This window comes from Lytechinus variegatus, chromosome 9 (genome assembly GCF_018143015.1).
Source record: "Lytechinus variegatus isolate NC3 chromosome 9, Lvar_3.0, whole genome shotgun sequence".
NCBI classification, from domain to species: domain Eukaryota; kingdom Metazoa; phylum Echinodermata; class Echinoidea; order Temnopleuroida; family Toxopneustidae; genus Lytechinus; species Lytechinus variegatus.
In genome coordinates, this window is record NC_054748.1 from 22,092,232 (window position 1) to 22,120,226 (window position 27,995).

The 27,995-nt window shown below is 35.6% G+C and overlaps 1 protein-coding gene across 1 annotated transcript; it reads right to left on the reverse strand.

Annotated features, from left to right (window-relative positions):
- Positions 1–27,995, reverse strand: LOC121421758. Its single transcript, XM_041616558.1, has 2 exons — positions 26,889–27,995; positions 1–1,229 (listed from the first exon to the last, which is right to left on the reverse strand). Exons 1-2 carry the CDS (start codon positions 27,301–27,303, stop codon positions 1–3), a joined length of 1,644 nt encoding a protein of 547 aa, XP_041472492.1. The 5' UTR covers positions 27,304–27,995.

Here is a 27,995-nt window from a genome sequence, read left to right on the forward strand (position 1 = left end):
TTACATTGAAACATGCAGCATTAATAAATTGACCTTACCTCTTTGTACGAATGGGCGTGGATCCCGTCCCTCCGATCCCGATGACTCCATACCCGTGTTGCTTTCAGTAAGTTGTGCGGTGGCATCTCCCTGGGATGGGTACCGACGACTACCACCCTCCTTCATGACGACGTCTGTGGTGTAGGACGGCGCTGAGTAACGTCGCGGTCCGATGGCAGCAGCTGCTGCCGGTTTCACGTTGCAGCTCCCGTCACTTAATCGCTGCGAGAGAGGAACCTTACGACCGGGCGTCTGGGAACGTCGTTGCAGTTCTTGCTGCTGATGGTGCTGTTGTTGGACATAGCGTTGCTGCTGGTGGTGCATTTGATGGACTGGGGTGCCAGAGGTCGGATAAGGTGGGGTCGTCCGGCGCTGCAGAAGCTGGCGAATGGTGGTGTCGGGTTGTACAGCACCACCGTATCGCAATGGCGGCTGCACCCCGAACATCCCTGACAGAGAGGGCATTCCCGAAGGATTTTGAGCGATACTGCTTCCGATTCCGATAGGTTGATCCATAAAGTAGCCACGGATTCCAGAGGTCTGTGCCTGCGACGGATTTGATGTGACTAACACAGACGCACCAGATATTTGGGCGTTACTGCCTTGAGAAGAGGTTGCTGTTTGTCCAATTTGGCCACCTTTTCCTTCATCACCAATGTGCTCTGTAGACTGGCCGGACTGATCTTCTTGTTGTCGATCAAGTCGCTGTGATGGGTGGATAGGTTGTTGAAAGACATCATCTCCTTGCGCTGCATCAAGTGAAGAACCACGAGCTTCCTGGCTCCGACCGAATGCATCTTTTCCAATTCCTAGCCGATGTAACCGTTTCGTCACATAGAGGAGCTGCTGTTGGTACATGATCGCACGTTGTCTTCGAGCGACACCCTCATCGGTGGGCAAAGCTCCAGAATCAAGCATCTGTTGTGGACGCACAAGCCCCTGCTGCGACGGCTCCTGCAGCGCACCAACTTGAAGATTGCTTTCAGAGGACAAGGTGGCAGTAGAAGGTGCAGTGGATCCAGTCGAGACGATCCTGGATTGTTGAGAAACGTGTGGCGATGTCGAAATGGTGTGGCTTGGAAACTGGAAACGTGACCCAAATCTTAACGTGGGCGACAGGTGCCTCATGTCGCTCAGAGTATAACTTGGTGGCGTTGAGAAGGGACGTCTTATGTCACCATGTCTACTTTCTGTAATATAATAAAACAAAATCAAAATGGAAAGATCAATGATTGGCAAACTACTCTCAACAGACATGATAACTTATTTTACGTTATCCCCATGCATTGGTTGTTGTTTATTTTGTTACGTATATTGCTAAATTTCCTTTGAGAATTCGTTGCCATGTTCCTGGAAATTGAATAGACATAAACAGACTTTACCATTGTTCTCGTTACAAAATGATCAAATGATTTTTCTTCTGCAATGACGATACAGACCCACCAACCAAACCAACATAATCTCCAGGGGTCCGTTGCAGAAAGAGTTGCGTTTAAACGCAAGTAAAAAAAATCAATTGCAAGTCCAAAATGCGCGCTTTTGATTGGTTGAAAATCAAGTTACGCATGATTTTTAGAATTGCGTTTGATTGCAACTCTTTCTGCAACGGGCCCCTGGGGCCGATCAAATGTTATTACATCTTTGCCGCATGTCATTTACCGTCGGTCAATTTTCAGTCGGTTTCGTTGGGGGGACTCTAAATCAGTTCCTCTCAGTGGAATGGCAAGGGAGTGTTTCATGGGAATTGTGGTTTAGAATAATGCACTGTAAAATTACGGTGTTAATTTAACACCATCCCGGTATCTATATCGGAAAACACCGGGGAAGTATTGAAACGACACCAGTGAAGAATCAAAGAGATTGGTCTAAGACTGATTAGTGTATAGTTTAAGTGCTTATCTGGTGGGTGTTAGCCTAAAGGCCTGGAGGTGGTGTTTCATCACCTCTCTGGTGTTTCCGATACAATACATACCAAACTGGTGTTTAATTAAGTTAACACCAGTATTTTTGCAATTTGTGTGAATAGTGTATCGGTAACGATATGGAGCCAATCTGAATATATGCCGAAAGAATTTCCTATACACTGTAAAAACGCTGTTTAAACTTTTCAACAACTTGTTAATATTATTAAACTAATATGTCTCTTTATCTTAAACTTTTAAAGATTTGTTTTTAACTCTTTCAAACAACTTGGTTAAATCCAAAAGTTTAAACAATAGTCGTATGAGCGACGGGCTTAAACAACTTGCATAAAATTTTATACACAGCGTTTTTACAGTGTTTACTTTAACCGGATATGCCAAATATAGATATTTATTCAGAAGTAATTCAAAAGGAACAAACAATCACGGAATGCCTCCAAACAATAAGTATTTTTAGCCCCATAAAGACCAAATTCCGATATTTATTTTATACTAAACTTCATAAAAATATTTTCAAATATCAAGAAGCACTCTACAGTGCAATTTGCACTGTGCAAAAGTCTACTACAGGGCACAACGATTATTCCAAAAATAAAAGAACTTTATTTTTCTGTAATATCTGATGTTAATTCAATTTTTGTTGGTCTCTTATACCAGACGTAATTAATAATTACATATATGATTAATCTCAATAGTTTTCTGTCCTTAATATAACACTGCCTAATGCGTTTATTTTCAATTGGTGTAATTACCAACTCGTCTACTATCATTTCATCTATCATCGATTCGTCCACCATCCACAGGGTCAAATCGCCATTTCGTCCACTCACCATTTCGTCTAAAAACCAGTTGGTCCAAAAGACATCTTGTCCATATACCATTGGTCTAAATAGACTAAGTGTTAATTGGGCGATATGAATGACAAGAAAATGGGTATTAGACCAACTGGTTATGGGACGAAATGGTTATAGACGAACTGGTGATTAAACGAAGTGATCATTGGACCAAATGGTTATTAGACCACATGGCTCTTAGACGAAATGGCGTTAGTAGACTAAATGAATGTAGACCAGCATGTGATGAGGGATGGGTTGGCAATAGACCTATTGAAATCTCACGAAATGGTTTTGATCGGTTTGAAGCCGGTTTCGTTGGCATGGTTGTGGCTGCGGCATATAGACCAATCACAAGTCATATTGATATGTACACATGGGCAAATTGGCAGTTAGTCCATTTCCATCTCATCCACTAAACACATATGGTCTATCTTCATTTAGTCTAATGCCCTTCCGTCAATTAACATTTCGTGTAACAACCATATAGTCCAATAACCAATTGGTCCAATAATCACTTCGTCCAATCAGCACTTCGACTATGACAATTTCGTCTCATAACAAATTGGTCAAATATACCCATTTTTGTCATTCATTTCCTCCAATAAACACTTAGTCCAATAAGGCCAACTGGTATACCGACTAACTGGCTATTGGACCAACTGGTTACTAGACGAAATGGTGCGTGAAAGAAATGGCAATTAGATCATGTGAATTGTGGATAACCTAATGGTAGACCAAAATAGTAGGCGAGTTCACTTGGTAATTGGACGAATTGACAGACTAATTGAAAAGAAACTATCATAGGTACTCCACATAAAGTGGGGGTTTTCACGAACAATAATAGATTCATGGTTATGGTATTTCAAAGTGATATCAATATTTCTAACCAAGAAAAAAACTATATTAATCAGGTCACAATAATTGCCTACAGACTTCAAATAATTCTATTTTAAAAAATGAGAGTTTTCTCCTCACCTCTTTGAAATCACAAAGTTTTTTTTTTTCATTGCACCTATTAAAATTTTCAGATTAATGCTGAAGAATACACGAAAGCGATACAGGAAAAGAAACCATTATTGACATTAAGGTGTTAGTGAAAGTGTAACCAAAATGAGTATCTCTTCAGTAATTCGGTCATGGCTCGTCGAAAACCTGATAATAAAAAAAATGTTGCCTATGTTTTGTGTTAACGCCTTCTTATAAGTGACATTTACGCAATGAGGAAATTGTTTTATGCATCCGGTGTGAAAGAAGCCGGCATGAATGATGATAATAATAATTTTAATAATAATAATAAATAATAACAATAATGATAATAATAATAATAAATTTCTTATTGCTTGTCCGATTTCTTTCAAACTTTCACCATTCTGTTTAATTTATTTTTCTCCTTTCCAACACAACATTTCATGACAAAGGCTGGATTTACCTTTCATGGTGAAGGGGAAGGGGGGACGTGCACGGGCAATAATTTTCTGTGATCGAAACTCGACGGCCTTATTTCCTGTAACTCTTCATCTGTGAAGATGTTATTCAAATTGGCCCACGCCAATGAAATTGAAAATTAACAGTCCGAATAACATCACCTTTGTCATTTCTATTTATATTTTGCTTTTAATATCGTAATTATTATCATATTAAATCCATATAATAATGCTTCCGAATCTAACGGAAATTTTACTTCCGGAAACAAGCAAAGATTAAGCGCAGAATTCTCATATATTTGTTACATTGGAAGCATATGACATATGTCCATGTTTCACGAAACGTGATATTGACAGTCAATTGCAAATGGGCTCTGTCATGTTATGGTGCCATTACCATCCAATGCTAACTACCATGGTAACATTGCTCATCAGCCAATCAAAATCAAGGATTTCATGAAAGTTACCGATAGATGACAAAGTTACCATAATAGTCAGTTTTGTGCAACGGGGCCCGGTGTTATGTACGATATATGTCATATGTCATACCGAGGTTTTACCTGACTGATAAGAAGGCACGAATGACTGTGAGCAAGCAACCAGGGGACCGACGGCTTAAGGTCCTCTCCGAGGGACCTGGTAATGAGGATAAATGCCTTACCAAAGGGCACTAGCGCACCACTTGGGAATCGAACCTGGGTCACCGGAATCCGAAACCCCGCTCTACCGACTGAGCTATCGCTATATAGGCTGGAACCAAACATTTTACCTGTTGCAGGAATATGTTTTATTCCTACAATATTTTTTTTTTCATATTTATCGATACATGTAACACGTTCTCTGTGAAACCGATCTCATGTGTTCCATCTCCCGATCATAAAAGTGGAATGTTAGCCTGACAAGTTTAATGGCCAATGATAAGGGAGCGCTTCATGAAGTTGTCATCTGACAAAATGGACAAATTGTCGGTCTGAGACCTTTCCTTAAAGGACAAGTCCACCGCAACAAAAATCTGAGTTTAATAAAAGGAGAAAATTCCAACAAGCATAACACTGAAAATCTTTTCAAAATCGGATGTAAAATAAGAAAATTATAATATTTTGAAGTATCGCTTAACATTCACGAAATAGTTATATGCACATCTTGGTCGGTATGCAAATGAGGCGACTGATGACGTCAACCACTCACTATTGCTTTTGTACTTTGTCATATGATTTATTAAATATTCTAATTATTTTCTCCTCATTGTCCTTTGAAACAAGGTTTTATTCCTCCTTGAATTTGTAGTATTACCACTGTTTTAACATTTCGTGGTTCAGTCAAATCGGTCCTTATTATTGTCACATCGGTAAAAATCGAAATATTGTATAATAATTAAAAGACAAAAGAAGTGAGTGAGGGATATCATCAATATTTTCCTAGAGTGGACTTAAACTTTACTTTAAATTGGCTAAGAAGTACGTTGTCTGACTATCAATATGGTAACTGTATAGGATGACATCTTTTCAGTAGACAACTTTCCTAGACACATGTTCGAGTGGTTCACAAGACCTGGGGCCCGTTGCAGAAAGAGTTGCAATCGATCGCAACTAAAATCATTCGAAACTTGATTTTCAACCAATCAACAGCGCGCATTTGGGACTTGCGTTAAGACGCAACTCTTTCTGCAACGGCCCCCTGGACCCTTATGGCCTGGTTGCAGTTCCCGTCAGTAGAGGACCATGATCGCTGTAGTTTGCTGTCTGGTGCCGTCTGAGCCTTATTTTGCAATAGTTCCCTGCATGGGCCCCGTCTTACGAGGAGTTACGATTGATCCGATCAATCTCAATTTGGAAAACCATCAGTGTCATATTTTCTACAAGAAATTTCCGCAATGTCCTATGTAAAGACAGTCATTTTCCCTCATTTTTAAATTTGCCCTTTTTTGTACTTCTCTTAGTTCTCTTTATTTTTATGTATTACTCTATTAAGCGCCTTGAGCATTTAGTCAAAATGGAAAAGACGCTATATAAATTATATGTATTATTATTATTAAACAAAGAGAAGCACCCTAACTTTTCAAGAAAGCAATGAATGTATAAATAAAAGGCATATCTAATACATATTTTGAACAAACATGTTGGCGTTCCATAGTTGTGGTTGATCGGATTGATCGTACACAGCAAAAAGTGTGGTGTTAACGGGTATACATAGAGGACCACACCAGTTATTTTACACCGGTGTTAAATTGACAGTGTAAGTTTAACACCTATAGGTGTTATTTCAACACATTTTGTTGTTACATCAACATTCGTTGGTGTTATGTTTAATCTCTAGGGTGTAATTTTAACACTTCAGGGTGTGGTCCTCTATTAACACCAATTGGTGTCAGTTTTAACACCGCAGTTTTTACAGTGTAAATCTTGGTCAGACGGGGTTCAGGTTTAAGAAATAATTGCAGTCCCTATTATTCATAATACACATTACAGAAAAATGTTAAATATGCATTTTTACGCGATTTTTCGAAAACCTTTTTTTTCGAGAGGATTAAGGTGGTGACAGTAAGGATGGAAGTTGGATCATTTTTTTGTATGCACAGCAAAAAATGTGGTGTTAACCGGTGTACATAGAGGACCACACCAGTTATTTTACACCGGTGTTAAATTGGTGGTGTTAATTTTACACCTATAGGTGTTATTACAACACCTATGGTTGTTACATTTACACTCTTTGGTGTTATGTTCAATCTCTAGGGTGCATGTTATTTTAACACCTCAGGGTGTGGTCCTCTATTAACACCAATAATTGGTTTCAGTTTTTAACACCACAGTTTTTACAGTGTGTGAAACATCTGATTAGCATGATTATTTTCAAAATCTAAATGGATGCGACAAACAATTTCGTTTACTCTTTAGAAAGATATGTTGCATAAAGGGTCGTTAAACAATACCCTTCACTCACCTCCGTGCATGAATGAACATTACGCACGGCGCGCCCGCAATACCCCCAAGTATGTACCCCAATGACCAATTAAGAGTCAGTCAGTGTCAAGGTTAATCAGTGAGAGTTCTGTATCTGGAGAGTGAAAGTCAAGTGAAGTACGTGTTCAGCCGCAACAAACAGGACATCTAGACCTTCGCTGGACACCACGCACTACCGAGGGATATTACACACCTTGGAGCTAGGGGCATTAATTCAGTAAGTGCCTCAATCGCACCTTAATAAATACATTAGATACAACAAAAATAGCGAAATTTGTCTGAAAACAGTTTACTCAAAGTGACATCCAATTTGAACCACATTTTGCCGTGAAAAAATAAGGAAATACAAATAAGAACTCTTTGCCGATCGTAAATACATTTCCCTATCATCGTAATGTTATCATACCCAATATATTTTAGATTGCAGACGAAAATAGTTCAATGGGAATTTTGATTGCTCCCTTTAATAGAACAGACTTTCACTTTTTACATTATGAGGTATTATGCAATATGCCGACTAACTCGTGAAATACACACCTCGGTATATTTTTTTTCCACTATTCGTAGATAATTGGATAATGAAACGTAGAAGGGAATATGATTTGAAAACAATTACCGTACTTTCAGACTGCCTAGAATATTCCACTTCATGTATGTAAATAGAAAACAATTAGTATTTATTTTTGTTCCACAATCACTCTAAAACGCTTTACTTGATATTGCGTAAGGAGCGAAAGGGAGTGTTCGTTGACTAAAATAACACTCCAAAGTAATTTTGTGTAGATTTAAACCAACATTGTGTTAAAATGCACAAATGTTTCTTATCATTATACCCAATAGGCCCTTTATATCCAATACATTATTACTATTTTGTATTTTGATTATTTCATCATTTTCGCGGTGGTCAATATTCGAATTGTTTATATTGTCACAGGCAGACGCGACACAGGGTTGGTTTGACATGTTTGAAAGGGGGCAAGAAAAAACTTAGAACTGACGTCATTACAAGGGTATCATGAGTAATAAGGTTACGTAACAGACCTTTCTTTTTATACAATTCTTTTAATACTTTTTCGTCTTCTTTTTCCGTTTTTCCTTCTTAAAATTTCTGCCATTTTCTCCTCTTTTTTAAAATCTAGAAGAGGTCGCCCCAATGAACAACCACCCCTGATCACTGGGCATTTATTGAAGCGATTAAAACCAATTTGATAAACAAAAAGAAGCAAGATAACTGAACAAAGATGGAGCATTGCAAAATCATAACAAAAATAGGGGGAAATTGGGTCTTGACCGCTCTGAGGGAAGAGCGATGCAATCGGAAAATTTTATTCGAAAATACCTTTTTTTTCTAAAATGTATGCATAATTGCATGAAAAGGAAACGAAATTTTGATAATGAAATATCGTTGATGTAAAAGAAAACAATCGCAAAATTAGTTGAACGGGGAAACATTCAGTAGAAAAAAAACAATATATTTTTATCTTCATATAGTTGATGGTTCTATTCAAAATCAAAGGATATACCGAGCTTGTTTACTATTTCGAATGATGATGTAATATTCAAATTGTATCAATCCCGATTTGAATAACTATTTTCATTTTGAAGTATTTTCAGTGCATCTGGAAATTCCCACAAGTGTTGTGGGAACAAAAATCGGTTATAGAGGCTATTTTGAATTCTACATGTACAGAAGCCGGTTCATTTACATCAGCGGAACCGAATACAGACCGATCAGATCTATTACGTTATTTCCAATGATATGCCATCTATCGGTTTGGAGTCGCCTTCGTTGTTGAGGCTTTATTATGTTTTGATAGTGAAGTCAGCTTGTATTCAAGTTATTTTGAGTGCTATTAGTTTCGTATTTATGCTCTTTTGTGTATTTTTTTCTATTCTCATGACATCCCTTTTTACGATCCCGCCTGTTTATTTTCCCGTATATTTTACTTGGCTTCCCAAATTAGTGATCACACATAATTATTTACAAATGGGCTTTACATAATAGGATGTTGGTATGTTAATAGGATGATGATATTATACGATAAACATAATAATAATATGAATAACAATAATGATCAAGATCACGATAACTATGATAATAATAATAATGATATTAATGATAATGACAACAGTAATAATAACAATAATGATGATAATGATAATGATAATCAAAATAATAACAACAATAATGATAACAATAATAAATAATAATCATTATTATTATCATTATTACTATTAACGTCATCATCATCATTATCATCATAGTTTTCATGAAAACAATAATTGTAATATTAATAGTAATTACAATGATAATAATGATGATTAATTCCGTGAATGCACTGGGCGCCACTGATAAAGTGATAGCTCGAGCTAAAGCCGGGGTAATAATAGTTGCGTTTTGTATCCTCTGGCAAAAAGCGCTATACACTTCTATTAAATTGATAATAATAATAACAATGATAATGATAACAATAATAATAACAATACTACTACTACTAATACTTTTCTACTACTAATAATAATGATTATAACAATAATAATGATAATACTACTACTTATAATAATGTTCTTGATGATGATTTATATAAAATTTTTGTCCTTGATAATAATAATTCATACATCTGACACGACGAGAGGATCTCCATAAAAAGCCATTCGTCATGCATCAGAGCCAAATTAATTTGTCATTATCTTTGGGAACGCTTATTAAATGCCTGCTTTTGACTCTACAAGTGGATAGTTTTCTTTACGAAAGACTTCACTATGAACCATTGATCAGAAATCAATACATCAGATAAAAAGTCCCGTCTATTGTTCGTTTCGTTTATTTCTGATTTTCTGCCAGCATGTCCGAGAGTTGAACTACAGTTTACTGAAACATTCTTTGTAAGCCACAAGCTTTTAACGACCCTCGATGAGGGGTTTGCGACTTTCGAATCGCCGGCAACAGCTAGAGCTAAACCGAATCCGAGTGTGGACGGATTTCGAAAGAAATCGGTCTCGGTTTCGCCCGGTTTTTTTAAATATCAAATACCTTGTTGGGTTTCCCAAAGAATTTACGATTATAATAGCGCAAGTATGTAATTTCCTTTGATATCCCTGGAAAGTTAATACAAAAGAATAAAAAAATACTATCGCAAAGAAGTAACCTTCTTGGTATGAAAGTTTAGTTTCATATTTTGACATAATTTCGATAAAATGATCTCAAATTGTCACTTTTCATTTCCATTTTTTTTGCAGCCTCCGCAGTCCCAAAATATATCTTACCCATGTGATTAAACTTTAGGGTCTTTTAGTCAGAGTAAAAGTAGATCATTATTATTATTAAAATTCATCACTTTAAATGAGCAAGTAACAATAAACATGATAAAGGATCGGTGTAAATTAAATACAATTGAAATTTAAGAAAAATCCTTTTTTTATAAAAAAAATAAGAAAATAGTAACAGACCACTGGCTTGCAGATTGATGGGCTTGGGAGGTCTTGCCCCCTAATTTTTTACGACCAAGAAAATAAAAGAGAAAGGAAGGAAAGGAAAGGGATAAGGGTGAAATATTATTTTTTTTATTATGTCAAAATCTATCACAACCTTAATGCCGAAATTTTTGCTCGCTTCGCTTGTTCGCAACTTTTTATTAATTTTACGCGATACGCCATGTCGAGCTCCCTCAGAATTTGTTACTCATTTATACGCTACTGTAACAGAGAGCCCTGGGAAGTTTTCCATGAAAGGACTTTTTGAATATTTATCCGAAAAAGTATGTTTTATAGGGCAATGTCATTATCAAAATAACAGTTAGACACCCGCACTTTCAGACAATTAAATCTGAGGATAAAACCTTGCAGACGACGAAGAAAATGATGTTAAACGCTCACGGGGGACTTGGCCAAATTTATAATAATTACGTGATGATTACTGGTCCAAGCAGGGGGAATAATTACCAAATTTAATAAAAAATATTCTTATCTGGCGTACAGAATATCATTCATCCATCTGAGACGTTCGTCGTGGCAGTATCGATGTCATTATGCAAATCATTATGCAAAGCATTATGCAAATACAGACTGAGGTGCCTTTTGAACTTTGACCTTTCATATTACTTCCCGTGCACATAGTTCGACTTCATGTTGATCATGTCGTCAAGTAAATAAAATACTGCTAATCACGGATGCGTGCAGTGTATTTAAAGTTTATTCTGGGACTCTTCTTGTTGACAATGGCATGGATGTGCAATAAAATATACGTGCATGACAAACAGAGACCCACTGGAGACGTCTTGCTCACGATTGCTCAAATCCTGGACCTAATAGGTCCATGCTCAAATACACTAGAAAACAGGGGTAACCGCCCCCCTCTCTTCTTCTTATCCTTCTTTTTTTTCTTCTTCTTCTTCTAGAAAGAGTACAGGCCATCGTCTGTTATATTGTCGTACTCTCTCTCTGCTATGTTTTTTTTTCTGTTTTGCTTTTTCAAATAAAGAAATTAATGACAATAATACTAATAGTAATAATAATAACAACAACAATAATAATAATGATAATAAATAACATGCAATATAATTATATATCGCTTGATACAATGTTTTAAGCGCTCATTAACCCAGCTATATGCGTATTATCAGATTATAAAACTTTAATGTCAGTATGCACATGGACCTGCTGGCATGTATTACGACATTTCGAAATTGCCCGGATTGCACAACAAAAAGGGGGCCATTCCCTGTGTAAATTTAGAAGCTTTGTGGTCTAATTTGTCAAATGGCTTTTGTCTTTGATATTTAAACAATATGCCAAAGCTGATTATGTTTAAATTGCGAATCAAATGACCTTTTTACCAACTCTCTGTCTATATGAACGTATTCTCTTGTTCACTAACGCATATACCAGTTATGTTCCTGTTTAATTAATTGAATTATTTATTTATCTATTTATTTATTCATTCATTTATTTATTCAGTTTTATTGAAAAATAGGGTGGTCCTTCAGTGCCCAAAAGGCCTGCTTTATACATGTTATAAAAGAGCCACGTATCCATACAGTGATTTTCTGTGAATTATAATCACATGAAGCAAAATACAATACACAAACAAAATAACATAGCATATCAATGCTATCACATTGAATAAATTGAAAACAAATTAAAAACCTATAGACTGAAACCAAAAGACAATTGATATCATTAAAATAAAGGAAATTAAGAGTTTAGTTGCAAAAGGGCTTAGGTCCACTTTTTACCATTCCGAGAAAAAACATGTTTTTTATTCTCACTTACTGCAATACTCTTATGAGAAACTAAATTGTCATGATGTACTACCATATCATGTGAACATAAATTTGGGTATATAAGAAATCTACCTGTCTTCAATTTTTTTTTCTATATATTCTTTTGAAAATTATCATCGTGGAGCTAACCCCTTTTGCAACTAAACTGAAACGAATCCAATCTATTTTGATTGAAAAATGATTTTTCTTTGCCACTTTTATTCACGTTTTCATATGAATTTCAAATTTTCGTTGTTTTCATCAGAATGACTAAAAATTTAGAGGTTTTGAGACAGAAAACAATAAAAAATTATGAACAATGGACCTAACCCTTTTTGACAACTCAGCTCTTCAGAATAGTTTGTTTTTAAAAGGGGCTAGGTCCACTCCAAGAAAAATCTTTTTTTTTTGTTCTCCCATATTGCAATATTCTTATGCGAAACTAAATTTTCATAATACCCTACCATGAAAACATAAAATTGGGTATAAAAGAAATCTACCTGTCTTCATATTTTTAAATATTCTTTTCCAGAAAAATACTTTGTGGACCTAACCCCTTTTGCAACCAAACTGAAATGGACTTAATCCCTTTTTTAAAAAAAGTGATTTCTTTTTGCCATTTAGATCACTTTTAAATTAGAATTTGAACTTTTCTTTGGTATCATCTTATAGAGCTAGTAAAAATCTATACATTGAGACAAAAAATCAAATTTGATGAAATATGGACCTAACCCCTTTTGCAAGTAAGCTCTTCAAATATTGCTTTAAAACGTAAGTGCAAATCAAAGTAGGTAAAAATCAATCAATAAGGTGTAAACCTGACCATTTCACAGCAAAAACTGTGGTGTTATCCGGTGTACATAGAGGACCACACCAGTTATTTTACACTGATGTTAAATTGGTGGTGTTAGTTTTACCCCTATAGGTGTTATTACAACACCTTTCGTTGTTACATTTACACTCTTTGGTGTTATTTTCAATCTCTAGGGTGTAATTTTAACACCTCTGGGTGTGGTTCTCTATTAACACCAATTGGTGTCAGTTTTAACACTACAGTTTTTACAGTGTTGAAAGACAGCGAATATCATTAATACAAAATGGCATAATGTACATGATATGTAAGAAGAAATCAAAATAGGTAAAATGAAACCAAAAAAAAAGTTGTAAAAGTAAACAAAAATTGACTCGAGTACTGTCATGTAATAGAGTGGTTAGGGAAATACTTTTAACTTTTGAAAACAGGCTGATTATATTCTACCTCTAAATGGTATACGCGAGTTGAAATTTAAAAACAAAAACAATATGAAAGTCGCATGCTTAAAATCCTCGTAGATGTTATTGTTGTTGTCGATGATGATGACGATGATGACGATGATGATGATGATGTTGTTGTTATTGTTTAATATGACGTTTTGTTGTTGATGATTTTGTTGTTTTTGTTTGAGATAAATAGTGCTTCCACCGTGATATTTTTTAATGTTTCTTAAAACAAGCGTAATTGTGTGAGTAATATTTCTTTGTGTTATCAATTCTTGTTACACGAATGTCTTTGAAATCATAATTTATATCGAGAGATAATCAATTTTTGTATCCACTGGCATAACTGCTATAACACTTGGATAAAACTTTCCGGAATCTTTTGATTTCTGAATATATTCAACAATATTGATAATTGAAAAGTGACTTTTTTTCTGCCATTCGCTCATGCTAATCTTCGAAACTCCTTTGGTCGAGGAAATCCCAAAGCCATTCAGGTCGCCTACACATACTGGAGCGGTTTTGAAGAAAAAACTATTATACAAAAGTGAAGAGAAAAGTTAAGATGCGGAGATATTGGTTGATGCAGGATGTCAATAATCGACGTAATAGCTGTTCGACTGTTCGACCAAAATTTGCAATATCTTGAAAGATGGTTTTTATTTGTTTTCTGTATTATTTTTAGCATTCCCCCGTTGTAATTCAAGAAGGGTTATCTTCTTGATAAGTGCAAAGCTCTCCGAAGTCATTTCTTTGTCTTTATTCGAGTTTCAAGTACAAACAACCGATTCGAACATTCTAGGCTTCTTTGATCTGTATACCAACATGTAAATTGTCGACGAAAAAAATAATCTAATCGAAATAGATTTGTAGAATCAAACTTAGATGAAGACGTTTGAAATCAATCAATGAGATTAAACTCACTGGTGTATATTAGGCATGGAGCACATAGAATAGTTTTATAGTTAAGAAAAAAAGAGAAAACGGGAAATGGAAAGAGGCATGGTTTACCTCCAATTTCAATTCAATTTCAAATTTATTTATTCAACCATCATCAGGTACAAACAATAATTGCACAAATACATAATTATATAAGTCAAAACAGAATATATAGCAAAAAACAATGATGCTTTTGTGACCCCGGCGAGCTTATAAAAAGGGGCCACCTAGTGAAAATGTGCACTGAAATTATACAACTTGTCTTGTCACTTCCAGAATATCCTATCAAAATCTATGGCGAAATTAGATTTTTTTTGTATAAGCACACCTGATCGGGAAAGTTGAAACCAACTCGTCTAAAATTCTCTAGTCTCCGTCTCACACCACTTCGTCAATATAGTCAGATGAACTCTTTATGAACCATTTTTTTATTATTTGACAAACTAAAACAAAAACAATATAAGCAGGTCCCGTGGAACGGTTTTGAAAGTGGGGGTGGGGCTGAGCCGAAAGTGGGGGGGTCCTAACCCCCGGGGTCTAACCATGCCAAAAACCACAATCAGATTGTCATTTTTACGTCTTCGCAAAAAAGTTCCACCGCCGTGGATCCAAGGCCCCTGAACAGTATGAGAAGTGGAAATTAGACCAACTGGACATTAACTAAACGACAATAAGACTTTCTGGCCCGTATTCTGAACTCGGGTTTGAATTAAACCCTGATTTTGAGTTGTGGTTTAACTATGGAAAGGCAATTAGGGCACAAATCCCTAACAGTACATATCCAATTTTAAATATTATCTCAAATGACACTCAAAAATAGTTCATATTTGTCAGGGAATTACTTAAGTATTTTGAAGTATTTTTATTCATTATGAAAGCAAAATGAAACAAATTAATAAAAATAACAAATATACAATTATGTAAACAGAATTTTTGAATTGCTGGCTCCCCATAATTCTAGCACATAGTTAGACCGTGGTCTAAATTAAACCCTAATTCAGAATACGAGCCCCTGTGTCTAGACCAATGCTATACAGTACAGACCAAATAGAAATTGGACCAAATGGGCTTAACCCATGTGGTATTAGACTATAGGAACAAACTGCTTTGAGATCAAAGGAATATAAACCAAATGAGGTTCAAGTTGATTTTGCACATTGCACATTGTGGTATTATAATCCGGGGAGTAGACAACTGATATTAGACCAAGTGGCAATTTATCATGAAGAGTTAGGAAACGTGACCACACCCATATTTACCATCGGAACGTATAAATATACACTATGACAAGGCGGATTTCGGACAGATGCCCCGCGGGCAGATGCCACTACGTGAAGACTTCACTGTATCAGAGCAGCAAACATCCGGCATAAAACGAATATACCTTAATCATAAAAAATAACGGAAATAACTTAGTGGTCATCAATAGTAAAAATAGATCCTATAATTATGTTGCCGTCTGTAAATGTAAAACGGACATTGGCTACTCTTTCAGTCTTTAGTCGTCTTACGAAGATAATTACAATTCATATATTTAAAGATCACTCTTGGTCCCAGGCATTTAATTTTTCGTAGTGTAAAGAAAAACAGTTATCTTGCCCCACTGGCGAATCCAAGGGGCACATCCGGCACCCCCCCCCCCCTCTTTTGAGAGCCATAACAAAACCGTGGTAAATGTTGGAAAATGTCGTGCATTCGCAAGTGCAGACCATTTTGTAACCAAAAATGCTTCCCCCTTTGGAAAATCCTGGACTGACGAGGATCCAATCAGAATTGTTCTTTCATATTAGCGACGAATCGGTAAAGGTCTGTCACATCGTCCCGTGCAAGCCTTGCGAATGACTTGCGGATGACTCTTTTGCTACCCGCAGGTCACCCGCAAGTCGCCCGCATTGACAGTATCTCGCACGTATACCTTGCACCAAAGCCTTGCACGCAGTTGCCCGCAGGAGTGCATGCAAGTCTCATTTGCGGGCAGAAGAGTTTTGGGTTTTTGAACATGCTCAAAACTTTGTTGCGGGAGAATTGCGGGCAATGACCCGCAAGGAACAATCGATGTTACTGGTCCTGGAGTCTGTTTAGTTGTGATCGCGGCATATCAATCTTCAAACTGAAATACTTTTCCTTTCGATTTATCTTTTCCCTATCACTTGAATTCCCCTTGTTTTTGGCAACGGCAGTTCCTCTTTCTTTTTCCCAATTTTCCTCATGATGACAGACTTTTCCCTTCAATTGACCTTATTCATACGACATCATATCGTCATAGCGCCCTCCATCAGAGGATATGTAGGGTTCCCACAGAAATTTGAAAACAAATTTCCATGACGTTTCCATGACTAAATTGCTGCTTTCCATGACTTCCCGTGACGTCCCAGGAGTTATGTAGAATTTGGGATGTCACAAAACTATGAAAAATGGAAATCATGAACACCAAGGCAATTATAATAGCAGAATGTGATCAGAGTATGAGAGTTGCGAGACAAACTGGAAAGCTACCAAGAGATGAATGCAATTCCATGCATTTTCCATGACTTTTCACAAATTTTCAAAATTCTCTGACTTTTCACAAATTTTCAAAATTCTCTGACTTTTCCCTGACTTTCCATGACCACAATTTTTTCCAGGATTTTCCATATCTGTGGGAAGCCTGATATAGGAATACGCGTATGGAGTTATTGATCAGATAACCAACGCTGCAGCCTCTAAGATGGCAGCGCGATGACGTCAATCGATATACCATTCTACCAATCAATGACGAGTGCCAATGAACTGTACAAAAGTTCAATCATTGTTAAAAATGAAGCGACTTGATGTGACTCCCTTCATTTTTTCAATGCATCTACTCCAAGCATTCTTAGCCATGGTCGTATCTCTTCCTCTTTCTTTTCTTACTTCCATTCATGCTAAAAATAACATGCAAAATAATAATAATAATAATATGCTGATATAGCGCATATCACTACCAAATAAGCCTTAAAACGCATATAATTCTACTTCAAATTTTATGGAACATCCACGTCTTAAATTTAAAATTGATCCCTTTTTAATCAATCTATATTTTCTGATTCTAAATCCTGAAAACCATGGACCTACGTTAAAACATACATAAATATTTATATAAAAATTGCACATTGTTGACATAATTTATTTTTATCAAAAGCAAGTATGCGTTAATCCTGATACCGATAGTTATCTAATATAGTGTATCAACCTTTTATAAATCTTTATTTACTATATTAGTTTACCTGTCCGATAGAATGTCATATTACCAACCAGTTACGTTTCCACAAAAGGTAAACAATTAAACAGGATTTTACATTTATTTTAGTCTTCTTTCTTGTGTAGCGTTTTTGCGTTTCCTAAGTCAGATTCGTGTTATGAAGTCATAAAATTAGGTAAAATAGTTTCGTCATTCATTAGATCGAGTTATATAGGCCTATCACTTTTTCGTCATTTAATTAATATCTGCGATTTCATTTTCATCACTTAATAATAATAATAATAACAATAATAATAACAATAATAGGCATTTATATAGAGCCATCTATCTAGAAATATCCTATTCCGAGGCGCGTTGTTATTATTATTATTATTACCACGGCTTTAGCTCGAGCTGCCTCTCAGCGCTCGTGCATTCAAGGAATTAATCCTGCCGGGTACCCATTCACCTCACCTGGGTCGAGTGCAGCACAATGTGGATAAAGTTCTTGCTGAAGGAAATTACGCCATGGCTGGGATTCGAACCCACGACCCTCTGTTTCAAAGTCAGAAGACTTATCCACTGGGCCATAACGCTCCACTTACAATACAATGTTAGTATGAGGAGACGCCCATTTCTTATTGGTTTAAATAATTATGGTCTACAAGCAGATAGTCTATACCGCATTGTGATAAACTAATTTTCGTCTGCAAACATAACTGCAATGTCATGCAGGATCTCCGAATACCTAGCCCGTGATTAATTAATAATGCTACACAGCAAAAAAACTGTGGTGTTAACCGGTGTACATAGAGGACCACGCCAGTTATTTTACACCGGTGTTAAATTGGTGGTGCCAATTTTACACATATAGGTGTTATTACAACACCTTTGGTTGTACATGTACACTCTTTGGTGTAATGTTTAATCTCTAGGGTGTAATTTTAACACCTCAGGGTGTGGTCCTCTATTAACACCAATTGGTGTCAGTTTTAACACCACAGTTTTTACAGTGTAAATCAAACGATTGCTCTATTTTTAACTTGATAAAAGCTCCAAGTTTGCTCATTTTATGTTTACAGATTCTTTGTATGATTCTGATCAAAGGCGGTATAAAAGTGATCTTCCTTTTTATTTATTTTTCGTATTTTTTATGTACTTCTTTGTTTTTTACTTTTTTGTTTTTGCTGTTTTCATGAAAATCGTCGTCGATAACATTCTGATAATCCTGGTCATTAAAAAGGTGAAATTAAACAAGTTTAATGCAATAAAAGTAAAAGTAATCATGCTTTTATGAATTGAATTTGTGCATGAAATCACGTTTTTCATCAATTTAAGGTCTGACTTTTAAAATGCTGCAAAATGATAACTTTTTTTGGAACCGCTGAGGCCCATTCATACAGGGGGTCGCAAATTTGGTCTAAAAGAAGAATGCGCGAGACTTTAAAGAAACGAGTAATGAAACGGCGCGAGCTATTCACGGTATAGATTTATCGCAAAAATAGGGGTTGAATCAGCCCCCCCCCCCCCCTGGCTCACTAGGGTTCGTCCAGTAATAATCAGTGTATTTGGTTCCTTCGAGAACGGGTGTCAAGTTCTATTTTGAATAATGGCTAATCTACCCATCTGACATAAAGTAATTTAATTAATATTTGAGTAGATTATGTTTAAATAAATTTCGATTGCAATCAACTGTAGCTCAAGGTCACAAAATGCAATCAATTGATAAGAAGACAGGCATTTCTCTACACCGTTATTTATCCTTAAAATAAAAGAAATTCCTGCAGCAGAGTCTCGAGAACACCTGTAATCTTAATTACCAGATTGCGTAATCTTACAGAAAATTGGTATTTGGTGTATGGAATCTTACAAATTAGCTTTGATATAACACCCTTTTTCCCCTTTTTATACAGACCTGTTTTGTCAAATTGTAGAAAAATTCCTGTTTTATGAATTTACAGAATGATTCTGTTATTGTTTTATCTTCTTTTTATCCGTAAAATCACATTTTTCAACAGTGTAGTCTGCTCTGTCAGTGGCGTAATGAGCAAAAAATATACTTGAGGGGGCTATGGCGAATCGGGCAAATTTGATATGAAAAAACTAGCGGGTGAGCAAAATTTTGACATTTTTATGACACATTTTGTGATAGATTTGGACAATATATTTAGAATCTATTATGATACTTCATCTCAACTGTCCTCTTTCTTTTTTCTTTTTTTTTTCTTGGTCGTGAAAAATTTTGGGGCAAGCGCCCCAAGCTCCCCCCATCTGTACCCCATGCACAGTGCTCCGTGGAACAGACAATAAGAATCTTGTGAATATCAAATTATAAGTTCAAAATTTACAATTACTATTGAAAATCGATTGCAAAGAGAGTTTCCTACAAGACCACAAAGATTAATTATAAAGTGCAGTGCACGCGACAACTGTGAACTCTTTCCATTCATAGCGCATGCGTCCCCTTTTGACCTGTATATATCATGTGTAGCCTAATCGTGTCTTCTTACCAAACACAGGTTAATATGATTATCATGATTTGGCATACTGATATTTATTTCACTTTTAAAAAATCAGTTTGGGGGAAATCTCTTTCATTCCCCGGTTTTTTTTTCAAGACATTCATGTAATCTTTATTTTTGTCATTACAAAATGAAAGAGTTTGTGTTAACGGTCATGAATAGTAAAACCCGATGACAACATACAGATCATACTGTCATAATACGAGATAACCGTGAATGATATTCTCGTATTTCATTTCTTTCTCTTTCATTATTCTTGGAATAAAAGATAAGGGGTGAGAAATTATATAAACACAGCAGTGAGTTCACTGACGGGGAAAATCAAGCCGTCCCTGTTAATATCCCTACTGGAAAAAAGGCGTCACACAGTGTGATCAGTGTTTGTTCACTGTTAATATGTTTAAATGCAACAGTGTGGAGATATTTTCACACTGTGGACACCTCGACATTGTGACTTTTCAAAGCGTGTTAACATGGTGGACTATGTGAATATGTGACCCACACTGCTGAAATGCTTGAATTCAACAGTGTGAACATATCATCACACTGTGGACACCTCAACAGTGTGACTGTTCACAGCGTGTTAACATGGTGGACTATGTGAATGTGTGACCCATACTGCTGAAATGCTTGAATTCAACAGTGTGAACATATCATCACACTGTGGATACCTCAACAGTGTGACTGTTCACAGCCTGTTCACATGGTCGACTACTGTGAATATGTGATTCACACTGTTAAAATGTTAAAATTCAACAGTGTGAACATATCATCACACTGTGGACACCTGGACAGTGTAACTGTTAAGAGCGTGTTCACACGGTCGACTGTGAAAATGTGATTCACACTGTTGAAATGCTCAAATTTAAGTGTGAAGGTGATTTCACATTGCTTTCCACACTTGTTAATACACTGTGGCACACACTTTGTACTTTCCAGTAGGGATGTTTCGATAAAGGAACATCCTTTCCAGAAAATTCAAGCTAAATAAATGATTGGAAACAATTACATGAAAGAGCAGTGACGAACTTGTTAGAGCTATATTTGACGAGAATGTGTAAGTTTGAGCTGTAAGTTGCACCCCCCCCCAACTTGAAAATACATTTCTCGTCGAGATTCTATGCACACCTAAAAAAGATGTTCAACACAACACCTTAGCATTTTAAATATATTTCGTATTACTGGGTTCACTTTTTTTTGCCCTTTAAATAAAACTTTCTATAATAACATATTTGCAATACTCGTTTAAATCTTTTGAATCTTTCAATCTGATTGGCTGATAGTTAACTTGTTATAATGATTGCGCATTTGTTATTAAATGACAATTCTTTATGAAAAACGACCTATAGTCTGTAAAAAGCATGAGCGATGGACTTATTTGGTATAAATTTAAAAATGTTAAAAAAATGTATTCAGAAAGTTTCAACTTTTGTACCAATTGCAGTCTAAATAAAACTAAAGGACAAGCATAATAATAATAATGATAATTATATAATGTAGAAACTACTTTTAAATAAGCTCGATTATAAAGCTCTCCAAATAGGGGGCGCGGACATTCAGCTGTAAAACTTTTAGATGTTTACATTCTTCTTGAAAATATAAAATAACTCTTTGGGGGAGCAGTCTTTTAGCAACATGGGAGGCGCAAGATCTGAGTTTCTTGAGTTGTGCAAGACAGTCGTAATTTCTGTTATTGCACCATACAGAACAACTCAAAGGCAGGTGGAAAAAAATGAAATGTTACATCAACATTTGAAAGGTTGGAGGAGTGACAACCTTTTCAAAATGTTATATCAAAGCTTGCTTGAAGCTGAATCCAACATTTAAAATGTTGGGTCGAATTATTTTAAGTGGAAAGTGCAACATTTAGAAAAGGTTCTCATTCCTCAAACCTTTCAAATGTTGATTTAACATTTCATTTCAGTATAGTTTGGCGAAGATGACAGGATGGAGGTTTGTTTCTGTGGGCCGCTAAAAAGTTGGATGGTAGGTCTTAGATTCTGTAAGAGTGCTACGATGGTAACTAACATCTTCCAGAAAGGTATTAAAGGGATGGTCCGGGCTGGAAATATTAATATCTAAATAGAGTAAAATTCACTGAGCAAAATGCTGAAAATTTCAACAAATCGGACAACAAATACCAAAGTTATTGAATTTTAAAGTTTATCAATATTTTTTTAAACAGTTATATGCACATCATCATGAATATTCATTAGGTGGGCTGATGATGTCACATACCATATTTATTTTTTTTTTCTTATGTTTTTTACATGAAATCACAAATGTTACATTTGTTCATACAATAAATGGTATGTCTCCTTATGGTGAAGTAAGTTGCGGCAATAAATAACTAATGCACTTAATCAGTTGTCAATCCAATTGTTTTAGTTCTTGGTAGAAAATTTTTGAATAAACCTAATTTCGTATGATAAAATAAAAAGCAACAAGTTGGGATATGACATCATCAGCCCACCTAATGAATATTCATGAAGACATGCCTAGAACTGTTTCACCTGAATAATGCAAATCTTTAAAATTCAATAACTTCGTTATTTGGTGTCCGATTTTTATGAAATTTTCAGCATTTTGATTTGTGAATTCCACTCTATTTATTGAGATAACTCCAGCCTGGAAAATCCCTTTAATTACATGTGAATTCAGATCAAGCAAAACAAAATAAAACAAACTTAAGAACCGAAGTCCTTGTTCCAATAACTCCATCAATAATCGATTTGATTGTTTCTTCTCGTTCCTTTTTTTTCTTTTTCTTTTGGTTATATGTTTTATTTCTGTCATACTTTATGATTTATCTGTACCTTGCACTGTTTTTGCAAGTTATGCAGGGCCTCTCTGAAAAACGCTATAAGCTGATCGAGGGCCATTTTACCATAGTTAAATAAAATAGATTAAATCAAATCAACAGAATTAAATCACAATTTCTTTTGTGATATCAGAGAAAGTTACACTCTACTTAATGGCAATAGGGTGTAAAGATTAAGATATTCAGATAAATGGGTTTGTAGAATCATGAATAAAGTTGAGATACCATAAAATGAATAAATCTTAGCCCTGAAAACTCTTGGGCAACAAAATAATGTCCACACAAGAGGTTCACAATGCATTCGATTTAATTTATTTTTATTAAGATTTCCCCCAATAGTCGTATAGATTACAAAAATATTAATGACTGTCCAACTCGCATTCTAAACCATAAACTTGAAGCAATTTAATTCGAGATTTTCACCCAATTCAAGTGAGGCAAGTCAAGTGTACTATGAACCCATACATGTACATATTTTCCAGAACCGCGGCTTGGGCAAGGGGTAATAATGATCACATTTTTTTATTCAATGTATTACTAAAATTATGCTCCTTTTAATTTATTGACCTCATCTGCTGATTGTATATACTTTATTTCATGGACCTGGATTGAATAATCAAATAGGCGCAGGTCTAAAGACACAATTTTACGCATTTGAAGTTGAATACTTCATGATGTTGTACACTGTAAAAACAAATTACACAATATTGGGGAAAATGTTTTGTCGGGTAAGATTAAACCAAATATATCCCCTCTTTACCAAATATTGGGTTATTTCTTATTTAATATTTTCAGAGCAATTGTGGCATATACTTTTAACATATCTTATCACAAATTCATCATGAAAATTACCAAATTGAAAGTGACACGTTAGCTCCGTATAATATCCCACAGTTCATGAAATTTTTATGAATGTTTTCGATGTGATTTTGTGATTTTCATGCTATTTCGATGCTTAAAACACTCATAGTTGCGAGCGGAATACATGTCAAATATCAGTTAAGCTTTTACTGTCAAAATATCATAGCAAAATTATATCCAATATTGGGTTAAAGAAAACATTCTTATGGGGGGTAAAAATAGCCAACAAGTATGTTTCAACTGTATATTCTAAAGCAACATGGTATAAATCTTACATAAAAATTTATTCTACCCAGCAAACATTCCCTGTTAACCAAATATTGTGTAAACTACTTTGTTCAGATTGTGAATATAAGCAGCAATTTCATTAAAATGCTGTTAAAGCAAAGGGGGCTTTCAAAATAAACAGTTCGTAATAGTTGGTCCACTCCTTTATTAACTAATTTGATAGGTTGGTGAAGAGGCTGGTTAATAATTGGTTTAAGTAAGTTAACATAATTCTGAGAAAGGGGTAGAGCACATCGACAAAATGCAAGTAACCAAAATGTTGTCATGTTTATCAAATTGTTGGAAAGTTCAAAAGATCAAATTTCCTCGTCACTGTCATTTCATTCTTTAAAACAGTGCCATTGATGATAGCATAGACATGACAGAACTGCTTTGATTTCTGATATTTTTAATAGACAAACAGATTAATGACATTCATAAACAATTCTCCCCTCTTATACATTTTAGAACGGTTACCTTTCTTCAACCCCTGTTTGGAACATTTAAGGTTCTCAAAAGAGGCAAAAGAAGGTTGTAAACAGTCATTCAGAATTGTTTTTTTAAATATATACAAGAGGCACTTTAGGGTTCTGTATCATGTTCATAGAACCTATGCGGGTTCTTGGTGGTTTGAAGAACCTCATATAGGTAAAGAACCCTATACAGATTAATGAGGTTCATCACATCATTAATAGCATCCTATAGAACAAAATAACTGACAACTTCAAAATCACACACTCTCTATATACAAAGGAACTAATCTGGTCCCTAATCTGTGAGATGAGGGACCAGTCCTGATGGAGTGATATTTCAATCTTTCAAGAGTGAATTCCTACCTTTTTTGTTAGTAAAGGTGTACATCTTTTCACACTTTCACTCAAAAAAGGGTAAAAAAACACTCTTGAAAGATTAAAATCTCATTTCATGCAGAATTGGTCCCTCATCTCACGCATCTTATTTGCATCTTCTTGTAAAGTTATGTAGATGGGTCCATTTTTCATTGAAAAGTTCAATAATTGGTCATCAATAGTAACTTCCACAGAAACATTGTGTTTGTTTGGATGCTGGTTTATGTTTCCATGGTAAATACCAATGATAACAATGATAACAAGGTTACCATGAATTCCATTTTCCCCCATTTTTCAAAAAGCAAAGTGTTGGTTAATAATTATACTTACAGACATGCTTGTTAAAATAAAATATGTGTGTAAAGAATTATTTTGTTAAGCAATCTGTGGCTAAAGAATATACTTACAGACATGCTGTTTAAAAAAATTGGTAGATCCATAATCAACAATTTTTAACCAACCTACTTGACAGTGTATAGGCCTAGAAAACAGGTGAGATTTGGGGATCAGTTCTTGTTACTTAATTATATTTAATTTCATGTATTAGGACCACGTATCTCCACATAAACTTATAACAATCTAAAATAATGTTCATCAAGAATATTGAATCATTGTAAGTAGCACATAATTTGTGTCATCTTCACAATAGTTCAGAAACAATTTATGACAATATTCTTGCAATGTTGAAATGTTTGGCAACATACTGGTGATACAATTACAAAAAAGTTCATAGAAATAAAACTTTTAAATTAAAACTTCATAAAAAGTACACAAACTAGACGAATTTATGATATGAAAGCTTCATGCTACTTTTACTGAAATGTCCATCATATTTTGTATCTGATTTATGTTACTCTGTATCATGTTGGAATTGACATGAAATAAAGAATTGAACTGGAATGAATTGAATTACAAGAAATATGGGCGTTTACACTCTTTGGGAACATAATATGGACCTACTTTAAAGGACCCCTCTGATATTTTGGCGGGTTTTTTTTTATGTTATTCAACTAAAGTTTTTGTTTGACTATTACATTTTTTGATATACCTATAGGGCTTACTTTGTATTATTGTTACTTTTTTGTACAAGGCCTATCTGAAAACAGCCACCAGCTGTTCGAGGGTCATTTTACCGTGATTAAATAAAATAAATCAAATCAATTCAAGATTCCTGTACAATAACATTCAATTGTCAAACAGATTTGGTACAGTTAAAGGTTCACAAAGATTTAACATTCTCTTAAATTGACGCCAGCGGTCCTTGTTTTCAAAGCTTTCAAACAATACCAGATTTACCATGAATATTGACCAGGCGAACATTTAATTTGAATTTATTGTCAATCAACTTAAAAATCTCAAAAAAATTGAAATGAAATGTTTGTCTGGTCACCACATTAATTCCTACTCGATCTGGATTTATTTCAAATCATGTTTTAAGATCCTGATGTTCGTTTATTCCTATAAATAATCATTAATATCTTATTTTCAAGCAGTCGTTTCCTTCCCTACGGGAATAACTAGCTTATTTAGGGAACATTGTGGCTTTTCTGGCAGGCAGTCATTATCTTCATGATAGTGATGAAGGCTTGAGCCGGGCATGCGATATTAAATTTTATGAGTAGACAATCCGGATATCGTTCATACTTTTTTTCAACATTTAGTTTCCATTCCTTCAACATAGCCCGTCAATTCGACAAAGCGATATTTTAGTGACTTATAATATTTTACTCACCCGAATATCTGGGGATTTTAGGTATTACATCCGTATTCTTTGGAGACGCAACTGGCCCTTGCCACAGAGGGGACACAGGTACGGAAGCTGAAGTGGCGCCTTCGCCTGAAGGGCCGGGGATGTTGAACAAGGCACCGTCCCTCTTTTCGGCAAATCGGCACGAGGGTTTCTCGTCGAGGTCCATGGGCTCGGGTTTGATCTCCACCCGGGTGGGCTGGGCGGCGGGCCGAGGCTGAGCCCCGCTGGGTGGAGTTCCTAGTCCACTTTGCAGCGTGGTCACAATGGTGGTTGATTGAGAAATTTGACCTCCAGAGCTGACCGGAGAGTCGTCTGGACTAGCGCCACCTGGACCATCTGGTCCATGGGCTGGTCCAGTCCCAGAAGATAGACTCCAATGCCTTCCTTTACGATCCATATTTAGTTAATTAATATATTCCTTGGATAAATAATCCAGAATCAAATAAGTCGATGTGTGCGGAGGAAAAAATCGCTTCACGAAGCTGCGGTACGATGAATTGAAATGTCCATCCGAAAAAGACTATCGTTGAAAACGTTTTCCTTTTTAAACGAAGCGTTCTCAGATGAAAAAATACCTTTTTCAGTATATAGAACGAAAGAAACAAATAGTAATTCAAGTATAAAAGTAGCCAGGTAGGAAACGCCCTTTCTGAACTTCCACCGAATTTCGATTTCAGAAAACGGTACTAATCCTTTCGACCTATCCGATACGATTGCGTCATATCGATCACCGATCAAGTCCCAAATTTAAAAAAAAAGTTTTGGCGCGCAGTAGAAATCAGCAATCTAAAATTCAAACTTTGCAGACGATAAACGCGTTTTGTTTTAAATTTTCTTGCCCTATTATCGACTAAATCGAATCGATAATAAGCAAAGCTATCCCAGGACACCGGCAAAATGGCGGTAGACGATATTCCAGGAAAAACAAACAAAATTGAGGCCGGCTACCGAGTTCAACCGCGAGAGACAAAAAAGAAGTATGCGTAAAATTGGTGAATTTATCTAGGACATGAAATAAAGTTTGTACCTTTGGTAACGCTGGTTGGTAATGTTCTGTGGGTTATGGTGTATTTTTGGATGATATTTTTC